The sequence below is a fragment of the Catharus ustulatus genome, chromosome 2 (assembly GCF_009819885.2).
Source record: "Catharus ustulatus isolate bCatUst1 chromosome 2, bCatUst1.pri.v2, whole genome shotgun sequence".
Classification (NCBI taxonomy): domain Eukaryota; kingdom Metazoa; phylum Chordata; class Aves; order Passeriformes; family Turdidae; genus Catharus; species Catharus ustulatus.
The window spans coordinates 70,696,257-70,710,458 of NC_046222.1; the positions used below are offsets into that span (position 1 = coordinate 70,696,257).

The 14,202-nt window shown below is 36.6% G+C and overlaps 1 protein-coding gene across 5 annotated transcripts in view; it reads right to left on the reverse strand.

Moving 5' to 3' along the window:
* Window positions 1-14,202, reverse strand: part of DACH1 (dachshund family transcription factor 1) — a 382,163-nt gene that overhangs the window by 14,283 nt on the left and 353,678 nt on the right. For 2 of the 5 annotated variants that reach the window (XM_033052699.1, XM_033052698.1), the window contains exon 11: window positions 8,603-11,360. The exons of 1 other annotated variant lie outside the window; for it this stretch is intronic. In XM_033052699.1, coding sequence (XP_032908590.1) covers window positions 11,323-11,360 — 38 coding nt within the window. In that variant the 3' untranslated portion in view covers window positions 8,603-11,322. Of the gene's footprint in view, window positions 1-8,602; window positions 11,361-14,202 lie in introns of those variants that run through there. 2 more of the 5 variants (XM_033052702.2, XM_033052700.1) reach the window with 1 other exon arrangement.

Consider the following 14,202-nt stretch of genomic DNA (forward strand, 5'->3'; position numbering starts at 1 on the left):
ACTGAAAGTCTGCAGATAAATCTACACACGGGCATTATGTTAATGACGATAGCAACGGTGATTCATATTCTTAGTTGTAGCTGCTTTGTACTGCTACAGCTGTAAAAGAATAAAACCTGGAAGGAAAAAGGATAAGGAGGTAGGCTAGGGTTTTACTCCCCTGCCTCCTTTCAAGGTTAGAACATTTGTTACATTACACTGGAAATAATGATTAACAATAGGGCCATTGTCCAAGATTCTTTCACCTCTAAAGGGCAGATTTCAGGAGGTATGTAACTCATTTAGGATGCAACTAAGGACTTCATGGGATTAAACAGAACTACAAGTGCCCAGTGAATTTTTAAATAGATATCCATGCAGTTTCAAATTCCAGTACACAACAAAACATGTCTTGGAAAAACTAAGTATACATGTGTTTAATAAATCTTCCTACCACTTCAGTGCCAGAACATATCAACAGCTGTTTTAAAAGATGCTACCTGCTTGATTCCTGTTCAGTAGGCTCCATCTGTATGCCATTATCCACGTCTTGGGACTTAAAGGGAATCACACCCTAGGGAAAAGCAGAAATACCTACACCCTATAGAAAAGCATGGACACCTTCCTATCAGTGTACATTCGTCATCTTTTTGTGGGAGAGTGATATGTGGTTGTTACTCCCACCAGAGTGTTGCAAATGTCCAAAACAGGATCCTGACTTCAGTATATGTGTCTGAATGCAAACACACACAAATGAAAAGAAAGACAAACACTGGAAAACCATAAATAATAGATTTTTTAAAAAAAATCTCGTGGCACTATGGTGCACAAATTTTAGCAATTAAGACTTTTTTTTCAAGAGCAATTCAGAATAAATAGGTATTTCCCAAAGAAACTTCATCTTAACACTTAAAACTTCTTTCACAATTCAGAAATTCATTCTCTGAAGGATCTCGATTTTAAGGAGAACTAGGGATATCTGAAAAGAAGTCTCAATTTGGAGCATCCCATTCCTTCCTAAAATGGAAAGATCCATTAACTGTTCTTGCAAAGTCCTTGGAAGTATCAGTGAAACACAGTGAAGTGGGAACAGTATCCACCCAGTACAAAGAGACTTGGACCTATTGGCTGCAATGGAAGATACTTGTTTCAAAGACAGGTATCTCTGGGTTGAATCTTTCCTCCTTTCCTGTCCCAGGCAAGATCTTCAGTGAGTATCTGAATAAAGAAGCAGCTAGTAGAGTAGAGACTGAAATAACAAAGCAGAATTCACAATGGCAGCAAGTACAAGTGACTGGACCTGTGAGCAAATTTCAATGCGACTGGAGGTTAGGAGAGGTTTGTGATATGCTATGACTGAGAAGTCATGTGTGGATTGTATGCTAAAGCAAGAAATATATGGTAAATTATATGTGATCACCAAAGTTCAGGAACTCTGTGTCCAAACAGTGTAGAGGAATCTTGTTATATCATTCTCTCTCATTCTTCAAACTGAAGTTTTGTGTTCACAAAATCTTCTGAGCTGACTCACCCTAGATGCTGCACCCCCCCAAAACTATGATAATTTCAACCTCTTTGCCTCGTTGGTTATTTTTGGGGTTTTTGGTTTCTTTTGCTTGGGATGTTTTTTGATGGGTTTTGGTTTGAGGTTTGTATGTGTATGTGTGTATGTTTGGCTTGTTTGCTGTTTGGGGGGTTTGGTTGCATTTTGCGAAAATCAAAGGAAGGGTATGGTACATAGTCTGTGCCACATCCTAGGACATCCTACTGTGTACATTCAGGGTGATTGTCTTGCATAAGTAATGAGGTCTTTCCATGTCTTGAAAAACTCTATCCTATTGGCTATATAAAGGACAGCACTTTTGCTCGTGCTCAGTAAAATCAATGTATTGGGGAAGAATAAAATGTGAGCAGTCCTGTACACATTGACCTTCTGTCTCTTTGCGGGTGTTGGATCTATTGCACACCTGCAGAAGAACCACAGACAGTGGAGGGTTAGCAGGTAAAGTACTGACTCAGAGAATATGGCAGATAAAATCAGCTGTGGCCAAAGTGCTTCCTGCAGCCCTTGCAAGCTCCTGCTCTGCCTTTGAGAAGGAAGCTAATAGAAATATTCTGTCAGCCAAGCAAATACTTGTGTTGAACTCTCTGTGGTCTGCAGACTAATTAGTTAGTGTCCTATCTGCCCTGGTTACTGCACTGCTAAAGCCTAATCAAATTTGAAAAAAATGCATAAGAATTTTCTAATGTGTATTTTGGAAATTATACCAGCTAGGAAAAAAAAATAAAGTACTAAAAAAATGTCATAGAGTTGAGAAAGCAAAATGGAGAAGAACTGATGAAACTTGAACACTTTGATTTTTATCGGCATTCCTGTTAAATTCAATTCTTTACATGCAGCAATAGAAGAAAATAGAAGAATGGAATGAAAATCAAAGAAACAAGCAACCCTTTTTACCTTGAATGGAACAATATTTAAGGAAAACGTAACTTTTAACACAGAAAACTCTTCATGATGCACAAAAACAAACTGTACTTTTCTAAGATGTCCCCTGGTACTAATATCCTTGTTTGTCAGAAGCTCATTCACCATGGCCAAATGCTTGCTGATTCAAAGAAATCCTTCTCACCAACAATTCACACAATGATTTAAATTGAACTTGGCCAGCTTAGATACAAAAAGAAATTACCTAAATTGGAAAAGAAATAAACCTTGCTCAAAGTACAGTTTTCTCTTTCTACCCCAAATGAACTACAAAGGAATGATATAGTGGCACTTTCTTTAATGACCACTTCTTAGATGAATATGCAGCATTTGTTAAAAGGGTGAAGTACTTTTAAACTTGAATAAAACACACAACTGCCGACTATTGGAAAAATAAGTTACACAACTCATTTACTCATGCAAGTTTTATAGAATGGTCCAGGATTAGCAGGAGTACAAGGTAAGTGCCTGCTGTTGCTCTCACACCAAAATACACTCCTTATACAGTCCTAAATAATCCTTCTGAATGCTGATAGTGGCTCAGTAAACTAAAAGAAAAAACACTAGTTATTATTATCACAATCTGTCTTCACTCAAGTAGCATTTGGAAATAAACAAAAAAAATTCTTATCAGTAAGTAACTAATTGATTTAAGCATAAATTGTATGCAAAAAGAAGATTTAGTATAGCAAGACAGACTATCCCTGATGCTATTAATTTGCAACTTCGTAAAATGTCTCCTCAGTACCCTCATGCTCAATTCAAAACCCTCACTCAAGCCCAAACCCCACCAACCAGCTCTGATTTATCAGCTCCACTTCAAACCTGAACCTCAGCAGGATTTATGGGACCTTCTGGACATGGTGCCCTGCAGCAGTTCCAACCATGGAGAGTGTTTCCATTGCTGATTGCTGTGATGCAGGGAGGAAGGACCACGCTATGACATGATGCAATCTGTTGCACTTCTAGGACTGCATGCCCTCACCATGGTATTACCAGCAATGAAGTTTCTGCCGGCCAGTCTTAGGCTTGTACAGAGCACCAGCTGCTAAGGCCACTTTGCAAGTGACAGAATCCAGAAGATATCCTTTCACATGACTAAGTTCCACCAGGGGAAGAAACTCCTTTAGCAGCCTAAGTGCACACCAGAAACTCAAATGCAAGGCAAATTCAACCTATAGAGGCTACATAACCTACATTTTTACACATAAAACTGCTCATGTAGATGGACTTTCAATGGACTTTTAAAAGACAGGAGCTACAGGACACCAGGCCCATCCACTTCTCCAGGCAAGTGGTAAGAACACTCTCTGAAGAGAGCATGGGGGGTGCTAATCAGGTTGCTTCTTATTCTCAGTGGGTTTACACTCCCTCTCCTCTCCATCAATAGAAGGCTAACACTAAATAGTTACAGCCTGATGCGCATGGGGGAGAAGTAACAGGAGGAAAAATACAAGTAGAGTGTGTTGTTCAACCTAGCAGTAGGGCATATGGGTGGTCGGACTCCTGGGCTGTGGAACTGTAGAAATAGTTGGGACTGGTGCGGTGAATTTCCTTACTTTCAATTATTCTTCTACGTTACGTAATGAGATTTCTGATATAGTGAAATGCTCAATGCATCACTATGTTGAACTAAGATTTTTTGGTTCCAAGAAGAGGTTATGCTCATGCTAAGCATCTAGATGCTTCAAAAGGGAACTGACACATCATCATCAGTGCCTAAGGAGTGTTCAGGAGTCATGGAAACATTTAGTAAGCATTGCAGACTTCAAAAATGCATTTTATGATAATTTTGAATTAGGCATGTGGATGCTGTTAGAATTCATTTTTTCACATTTTGAATCCTGAAATAATTGAGCTAATTCTGTACTTTAATCACTACCTTTTATTCTCCAAGTTTGTCAATAGCTTAGTTTAACTTTTTGCTGTGATTTTGTTTTAAACCCATAATTCATTACTCGAGTCTTATCCTCTATAAGACATATATATGCCATATATACACTTGCAGTGTTGTAGAGGCTTGTGTTGGAGGCAAATAGGATAAGATTTTACCTGTAAAAGCTAAGAATTAGAGCTTCTTTATTATTAATAGTTATTATTATTATCATTATTTACTGCTTCTGTAAGTTCTGTGTAAGGCATCCTGTGAACCTGTTCAGTTTCCAGCACTAAAATGGCTTCCAAGGGTAATACTGGCATTTGTTGAAGCATCTGTTTCCCAGAGGTGTGCTTGTTATTGATCAGCTCACAAAGAAGGTAATACTTTATCTCTGTCCTCTTCAATTGTTAAATTGAGTTCAGATTGTTCAAGAGATCCATGTAGAAACTTATTTCTGGCTTCTAATATATCATCCCATCACTGAACAACCAGATTCTGCAGCATCAGTTTGGTCACAGTGAACAGAAGCCAAATGGTTATTAGTTGCTTCTGAATTGAATTGAAAACGATGTCTGCTTGCCCAGGACCACACCAAATGAGTTTGTTTGCTGCATCTGTATCTTGCCACATCTTTCTAAAGAATATCTTTAGAATCCAGTTTCTCCTTATTGTATCACTATTTGCTTCCATCTTGACAGCTGAAATCTCCTATTTTCTGCCATCCCTACGCTCTGTTCAAAATTCTGCAGCCTCATTCCTTTACCCTGATTTCCTCCTCAAGACTTTAGTTTTCATCTCCTCCCTACTTTGCAATTTGCCCAATAATTAGCACCTCCAAACCGAAAACACTACAAACCCCTTCAGAACTGAGTCCTAATTAAATATGCTTGTACCATAATACAACTTCACAGACACTGAAGCCTAAAGTCACTTCTTTTGTCTCTCCAGTTTTAAAATGCCAAGTTTAACCTTTCCATACCTCAGGCTCCCAATCTTCTTGACAACACTTACTTGTCAGAGAAGTCAACAATCCAAATTTACTGCTTCAAAGTACTCTGTATCTCAGAATGGTAAAAATCTATAGAGTTCAAAATAGTTGGTTGCCTTGCAGAACCCAATTCAAGAAAGCTATTTGGAAAATAAATACAGGAAGTGTATTTTAAAAGGAGGATCAATGTGTTCTAGCTCATCATTTCCAATTTCCTTGACGACAGTCTGGCCAGTATATCCAGGAAAACTACAACAACTTACTTCCTTTATCCACAACAGCTCTTCTTTATATTATTAGACATATTATTTATTCACTTTGCCCCATATTTATTTATTGATAGAAAATTTATCTTAGAACTGATTGACAAATTTGCTACAGCTTCCATTCTTACAATTGAAATTAATTATATCTGTATTAAAATGAATGACATTTTAATCCTCTTTGTATTAATTTACTGTATCTTCTTTCACATCTTGCTGTTAGTACAGCTCATTCTTCTGGCCTCCTGATATGAAAGATCAAAAAGCTGTGAATGTTTAAATATATCCCAGCAATTTCTATTCTAGATCTGACAAGTGCTATTTATAGGATAAAATTTTGCTCCTTGTTAAGCTGGATGCAGAAAGTGTTATGCCTAGAAGGACATCATGCAAATTAGCCTTATAGTTCTAGAACCACAAAAAACTGAGTTTGGAAGGGACCTCTGAAGTTCAAGCAGTTTAATCTTTTATAACTGCAGACAGTTACATCAGGTTTCTCAGGGCTGTGCTCACCTAAGGTTTGAAAATCTCCAAAGATTGAGACCTTGAAACTTCTCTGTGAAAACTGCTCTAGTGCTTCACCCTTCCCATTTTGACTTCTTCACCTTTATATCCAGTGGGAGGTTTTGTTTTGGGGTTTTTTATGGGTTTCTTTGTTTTATTTTGTTTCCTTTTTTGTTTCTTTGTTTGTTTTTGGTGATTTTTTGTTTGTTTGTTGGGGTGATCTGCTTTCATGTCCTTTTGCCAATACAGCAAGATGAACCTAGCTGTGTTTTTATGAATCAAATTTAGAGCATTAATTAGCCAATTCACTGGACTATGCCAAGTTACTCTAATCTGGATGAAGAAACCATGTTTCTCCATTGATCATGTTCGAATTCTCCCAAATTGCTTAGTATTCCATAGTGCTTGACTTTTATCTGAACATTTACAAAGTTCCCAAGTACTCTGGCTGTCTAGATTTTATTTCTAACTTCATTCCTTTTAAGAGTTCCAGAAGAGTTTCCAGAAACTCCTTGTTTCCTCTCTCTTTGAAGCTTTTTAATCAGGAGGCTGTAGCTTGAAATGCTGTGATACTGCTGTAGTGGAATCATCACCATGATCCAGATGAGCTCCTGCTCAGCAAAGGCGCACTAATACATTCCTCAGTATCCTATGGATCAGTTAGCAGCTACTGAAGAACTAAGTTTCACAGAACTCTTGAGCTAAGACTTTTCTTTTAAGAAAGGCATTGAAAATGTCTGAAGTTTGGCCAGCAAAACTGGAAGTATCTGTAATCAGCAGTCACGCTTGAAAATCTTGGCCTCAGTCTTTGTTTATTGCAGTCTCGTGTCAAATAACATGTAAGCACATAACAAATGAAGCAATTTTCAAGAATGTATAGAACCTTCAACAAATAAGAGGTTTACCTTTCAGATCAAAACCCAACCTTGTATCTCTTTCCACTGCAAAAATACAAAAAAAAAAAAATTAAAAAGCAATTCCCATTTGAATCTGTCAGTTCTCACAGGACTTTCCTAAAACTTTATATGTCTAGTTGCTGAGTCAAGATTTCTTCAGGATCTGACCATAAACTACTACTAAGTTTAGGGCAAGATATGTTTAGGGCAACAATTTTCTTGATTTTGATCTGAGCTTTCACATATTTTTGTTTTACTTAAGCCACAAGGAGTACCAACATCTGACTACCTCAGCCTATCCAACCTCAGACCTGTTAAATGCCAGGTATCTTCTTGCACAGATGGAGCAGCTATTTATTAATGGAGGTAGGGTGGAACTTCTGAGAGAACAGCTCCTTTCTGGTGAAAGAGACTATTTCCTGGGATGCTTAAAAACACAGAGATAGGTTGCTAGTCTGTTACTGTAGAGATAATTTGGGTTTCAGCATGAGCTGGACTGAGATTAATGAGTTTACTTTCTACCCTGCTCTAGCTGTGCCAGAGTTTATAACAGGGGAGCTGGCTACAGTGTAGCTGGGATCCTTACTAATTCAGACATGCAGGACATTGCAGGGCAGGTAGAAGGAGATTGTGATTGCCTTATATACAGATAACCAAAATCCTAACCAGCCAGCCAGCAACAAGCTGATGGTACTCAGGAAGCTTGTCAGCCTCATGCCTGCAGTCCCCAGGCCACCCAGGAATAGTGGAATGGGTTTATCCAAGAAAGCTAATCTCTTCTGATGTCCCAAACGGGTCTGCCCTCCAATGAAAGCAGAAGTGTTCAGGTAGGTATGGTTCAGAAAGGAAGGAAAGAGAAAGGATGGGAAGAGAAGGCAAGCCGAGGCCAGGTAAGACAGGACAATAAGGGAGAATACTCAAAATCAGTCATACCTCTCTGACTTTTGAATTTTCTGTAAGCAAAACCAACTTAGTTCCAAATTTGTTCTTAAATAACAATCTAAAAATGCACCCTCTTTTTTTTCTTACAATGCCACCTAAAGATAAGCTAAGCCAGAACTATTTCTTTCTCCAAATGCCTGTTTAAATGTTTAAATACCTGAGGTTTGTTTTTATCAAGTGACGGAGATTTGAGACAAAACCGACAGGATTACCCCTGCATTTTTGTAGTTAGTGGAATAATATTGTTCTGTTCCATCAATGTGTCCACTTTACATTGTTCAGCACAAAGCTTTGTGAAATAAGAATCATGGGAATATCACAATATAAAAGAAAAAGGTACAAATAACAGCTTCATAAACTGAGAAATGTACATAAATAAATCATGTAGATGGGGGCAGTTTGCTTAGCTGGCAAGAAAAAAATGGAAAATATGCTTGTTAAACAATAACCACAGAGTGTGCTTTTATGATGTTTTTCACCACAGTAATTCATATTAGAGATAGAAGCAGTTGCATGTTAAATAAAATCATTCAGCATTGTTCTCCTCACATTACAAACAGCTGACTTATGTTGTTTTTAGATGCCTCCCATTAGAAAGTAAATATTCCTCTGATGTTATACATTTCAGAAAATTTAATAAAGATGAACTGTAAATAAAGTCACAGGGAGATTTCAGACAGTTTTATTAGCAGATTGTTGAAAAGAAAAGAAAATTAAATACAATAACAGTAAACGTGGTTCTCACATTGAAACCAGGCTCAAATAACTAGGCTACCATAGAAAAATTTCCAATTCTTGCATTATGATGTAAAAACAGATTTTTGTACAGATTTTGTACAACAAAATTCGTAATAACCTTTTTTCATTTTTAGAAAACTTTAAATATATAGATAAAAATAGACAATTTTCATAGGTCCTACATGAAGATGAGTATGTTCTGTTCCAAGGGCTTGCATAGAGCGCAAATGTGGTTATAATATAGAACAACTAGACATTAATATCTTTAAGATTACAAAAGCATATAAACAATAACATGAGGACAACTTTTCTTCATAATCTATGCAAAAAAAAAAAAAATCCAAATCAAAAACCAAAACCAAAATACCAACCCAAAACCTGTAAAACTAAAAAGGGGCAAAAAACTGCAAGTTACGGTAACATCTCATGTTCTGTAATATTTACACTATTTTGAGCAAGATTCTTTCTAAACGTCCAGCTCATAAATTGGTTCCCCTTTAATCCTTAACACTTCTGTTTATGTACCAAGCCAAACACTGAGGCATTCCCAAAGGTCTTGAAAGAATATACTGTAAAACTACTAAACCTACTTACAGGTGACTCTATGCAAGGAGCAGAGCAATGGTAAATGCTAGTACATATTTCAGTTGTAGGCTTTTAATTCTCTTTCAGATATGAATGATCAAAAGCTTGCCACAAGTCCATCTAACTTTACAGTTGTTAACCCTTTAAAGACTGCATATGAAAAACTGGAGTACAGAATCCCATGTGTGTTTAAGCAACTATGATAATAATGAAAGAATCATGGTTAGAAAATAACATCGCTACAAAGTATTAGACAACAATATTTAATGAAAAATATTGCTCAATATTTCTTTAAAAAAATTACTGTGATGTGAACTTGTATATACATCTTTCTATTGTTAAAAAAGGATTGTGGTGGAGTAAATACGAACTGCACAAAATAAATGTGTACCAGTATTGCAAGGAAGACCTACAAACTATAGAAGCTCAGTGCTAGAGTTTACAAAACATTAGATTTTTTTTTGACAAATAATATTAATATCCAATCAGAACTACTTTTAAAGAAATATTTGCTTTAAGTTAGGCATCTTAGACATTTAAGGTTTTGATATGTTTCCATGTAATAAATAATATTTTATATGCATAAAACATTAGATGAAGAAAGCATAATCACAAAACTTACAGTAATAGCACTGATTCACAAAATCAGTCTTTAAAGGGGTAACCCAAAAGTACGCAAAGCAAAGAACATAATTTTTAGTAATGTAATAAGCAGTGTTTTGCAGCTTACTTCCAGTTATCAGCACAAAGGTGAAAACACATATTGTAGCTTTCATAAAGACAGTGAAAGTAACACATAACCATCCATCCCTAAGACAAGGTGGGAGGGACAATAGACTTCAACTGTATCACTCAGTTCTACGTGGAATTGGACTGATACATCAAGTGTTTGTTAGGTTTTCTTTTTTTTAGCAACATTGACGTAATATGACATTAACATATAAAAATATTTCTGGCATTTTAACTTGCTGCTCAGCCACAGTCCACTCTTAGAAGTGCACCAGTCAGTGCACTAACTAGGGCTCAATATACAAATAAAAGTGGCTGATACAGAATTCTGACTTGTTACCAGATGCTTAAGATCTCATTCAGTAATACTGTGACTCCAGGACAAATATTTACATGCCTGCATGCGTTAAAACTAGAAAGGTGTCTTTCTGACCAACAGGGTGACAAAACAATATTATCTAAAAGTTTCATTTCCTAAACTCTAGATTTCTACTGCATACATAATACCTTCCTTGTGTGATTTGTGTTATATACTGTACATGTGACCAACATTTTGATAAGAAGCAAAGTCTTTTATTTCATAAACCCCTGCCAGTTTACAATGAGAAATTATTATTATTATTTTTTTAAATTTTATTTTATGAAAAGAGACTTTGTGAATGGTAAAACAGTTTGTTTACATTCAGCATTTCTTTTCACTTACACAAAATTCCATTTCACTTAATGTAGTCTAACATATATGTGTTGGTCTCTTGGAAAGCATGTGGAAAAAATGTCTTTAGAAGAAAACTCACGATCATAGTTTGAAAACTGAATGTATCAATTTTTTTTTTTACCTTTTTTTTTTCCTTTCTTTTTTAAATAAGAATCCTCTTAGGCCCTCTACAAGTTCATCTCTGAGCTGTCTTGCTGGTTTCGGTATGGTATAACAGTCTGTAAGTGTACTTGGACACCGCTGGAAGGATCATTGGATGTGCTCAAATATAGAATCATCAGAAGAGGAGAGAGTCTGCATTCCTTGAAAAAGGGAATACTCAGCCTTGTTCTGACCGCCTGTAATTTTGGATACAATAGTCCGGCGCAGAGATGCAGATTTTCGCTGTGAGAACAGTGCTACTGTACATTTACAAACATTCTCTAGATCTCCAGGTTGGGCCACAGGACATAACCAAAGGAGGACACTCTTGCAGAATTCTTTACATTTTTGAAGAACATTGATAAATGAAGTTGAGGAAGTTGGTTTGAAAACGTTTTGTTTCCACAGAACTCCTTATGAGCCAATGTCTTACTGCAATGTTCTTTACCGTAGCACACGTATTTTCAGCAGGAAAAATTCAATACATGACAGTAGTTTTCAAATAAAGTCTTCCATCTAAAATACGAAAGAAAAACATTTGCTTTATGTATTTATATCTTCAATGAATCAAAAAGGAAAAACCCGCGAGATTTAAAACCTCAGCAGTAGTCATGCAACAAATCTGTAAAATGTCCCCTATGATACTTTGTGTCTAAAATAAAAGAAAATCATAAAACCTGAACATCACCTTGGCAATTACATCTGTCAGTGGTCAAATTAACACTGTTGCAAATTACATGCACTTTTCAAGTTGTGAAAACTGTAACAACTTCTAATGCTTTAATGTATGCTAGACTCATATCAGTGCTAGGGCACTAGGAATAAAGGTGGAGCCTCTGTGCATGTGTTTCTACTGATATGCAAACCTAACTGAATAGTGCTGAATAGCAATTATTTCCTTCATGGTTGCAGAGCAAAAAAAATCTTCTTGCATGCAATTGTTAGTACTCCCATCACTAAAGGCATAGCTCATACTTTCTGATTTAGCCATGTTGTTAAATATACCATGTAATGTAACCATTGTGCACATTTGTAGCTATTTATATAGAACTCAGTATAGGATATTTAAATGGTATCAGTGAAGTATAGCCTCCTTCCCCCCATAAATGAGATTAACTGAACAATTACTATATTAAAGATGTAAGCACGTTTCTCACAACATTTTTTCCACCCAAGTGAGGAGCATATATTTAAGTGAGATATGTGAGAGAACATGAGAAACACTAAGGCTCATGTAGCCTGTAACTGTTGATCTAGAAAAATTTGAAGAGAACACACTGCCACAACATATTTTCACCTAATTTGTAAGTACTAAGCATTTTTTCTTCACTTGGGACATGAGCTTCTTATATACACACCTATTTTGATAGCAACATAAAGATTCTTTTTTAAAAAACAGAAAACAGACAGCAAAGCTTCTTAGTTTTTTGACCTGTAGGGTACAATGTGTTGCCCCTATGTGAATAAAGCCTGTTATGAACCCATAAATCCCCTCCAGTGCATAATTACTAAACACAACACATTTTAGAATATAAGCATTTGCAACTACAACCTGTATCTCAGCTCTTAAAGTTTGCTTGAACTTCTTATTTAAATCTAAGTAAATGCAGCAAATATTTCTAAGATTTCAGAAGTTTTTGTTTCTGTTTTGGCTTTCTTAGTCTAACATTTTTGTTCCAAATCGGTCTATATAATTTTTTATTAGATATACAGTAAAAACTAGATATACAGTAAAGCAATTGCATGAGATAAACCTGTGCAAATAAATGCTGGCATTTTTTAAATCCTTGGTTATCACTGAAAGATGTGGCATCACCTCCAAAACTTACTGTATATGTTAAGAGAAAGAAAAGTTAACCTGAAAGTAGACAAAAGTACACACCACACAGCTGTAAAACCTTCTGCAAATCCCTTTTCAGTTCTATCAGAACTGCTGGGGAAAATGGGAGGCTGTAGAATCACTCCGCTGCAGTGATTCTTATATAATGTCCCTTTGTTTTTCCTTTTCCACCACTTGTTTTCTTTTGAAGCTTCTGGGCTATCTATCATTTTTCTACCCCCTTCCCCCCTTTTTAATGTTCCTCACTGTGGTTTTTTTTCAGGGTTTTTTTTTTTTTTGGCAGAGTACATGATAACTTTCCCACTACATAAAAGTTCTTCCTCTCAGAACCATTCAGAACATTCAATCTCTTTACTCTTTATGGTTGTTTCTTTTTTTTTCTTTCGGTTTTTTTTTTTTTTTTTTGCACTGAAGAGAAATAAAAAGGCTTTAACTTAAAGACTTTTTTTATTATTATTATTACTTGATGCATGAAAACCAAAATGCTTATGGGAATTCAGGAGAGAAAGAAGGAGCCTCTGAAATTGAGCTCGGTAAAACTGAAGGCCTGTAACACCATCTCCAAAGAAAACCTGCATTAAGTACAGGATAGCTAGCACTACTACTGGTTACATTTCCATATGGTTTTCCCAAACATATTGAATAAACACAATAAACATTTACAGCACTAAAGCTGTCTAGATACCTCTGTAGGAGTATTACTCTGCATATATACCAGCACTTTGGCTATCCTGAATGTATGCTTGCTAATGAGTGCTATGCATAATTCCCACACCTTAACATTCTGATAACCTGCAGTCGGTAACTTATTTTATTATACTAGATCTCCATTTACCTTTTAAAATAAAATATATATTAAAACTAATTCTCAAATAAAAATACACCTGCAGAAAGCAGAACCCTTGTATCAGCCAACAAAAGATGAACAGCAGTACAGTTTCAAAAGTCAGCTCTATTTTGCACTGCTTAAGGATCAAACCTGGCAGTGAAATCAATAGGAGGTTTTTTACTTTTAAAAGAAGATGCTATCAGATCCTGTATTCTGTACCCACAGACAATGAATAAGAATAGAAACGGGCAGCTCTACAAAGCACTCTACTTACAAAGTAAGAGGATACTTGTTCATGTATGTAAGTTCTCTTCCTTAACAGCTTGGCCACAGAACTCAAAGGGATACTAAGTAAGTTTGCCAAGGACACTAAATTGGGAGGAGTCATTGACTCTCTCCAGGGCAGAGAGGCCCTGCAGAGAGACCCCCATAACTGAGAGAGGTGAGCAATCAAACTATATAAAGTTTAACAGGACAAGTGCTGGATTCAGCACCTGGGATGGAGAAGTCCTGGTGGTGTGCATAGACTTGAGAATGACAGGTCGGAGAGCAGTGCCATGGAAAGGGATCCGCAGGTCCTGGTCAGTGGCAAGTTGAACATGATCACTGGGCCCTGGCAGCCAGGAGGGTCAACCCTCTCCTGGGGGGCATCAGGCACAGCATCACAGCCGGGCAAGGGAGGGGATTGT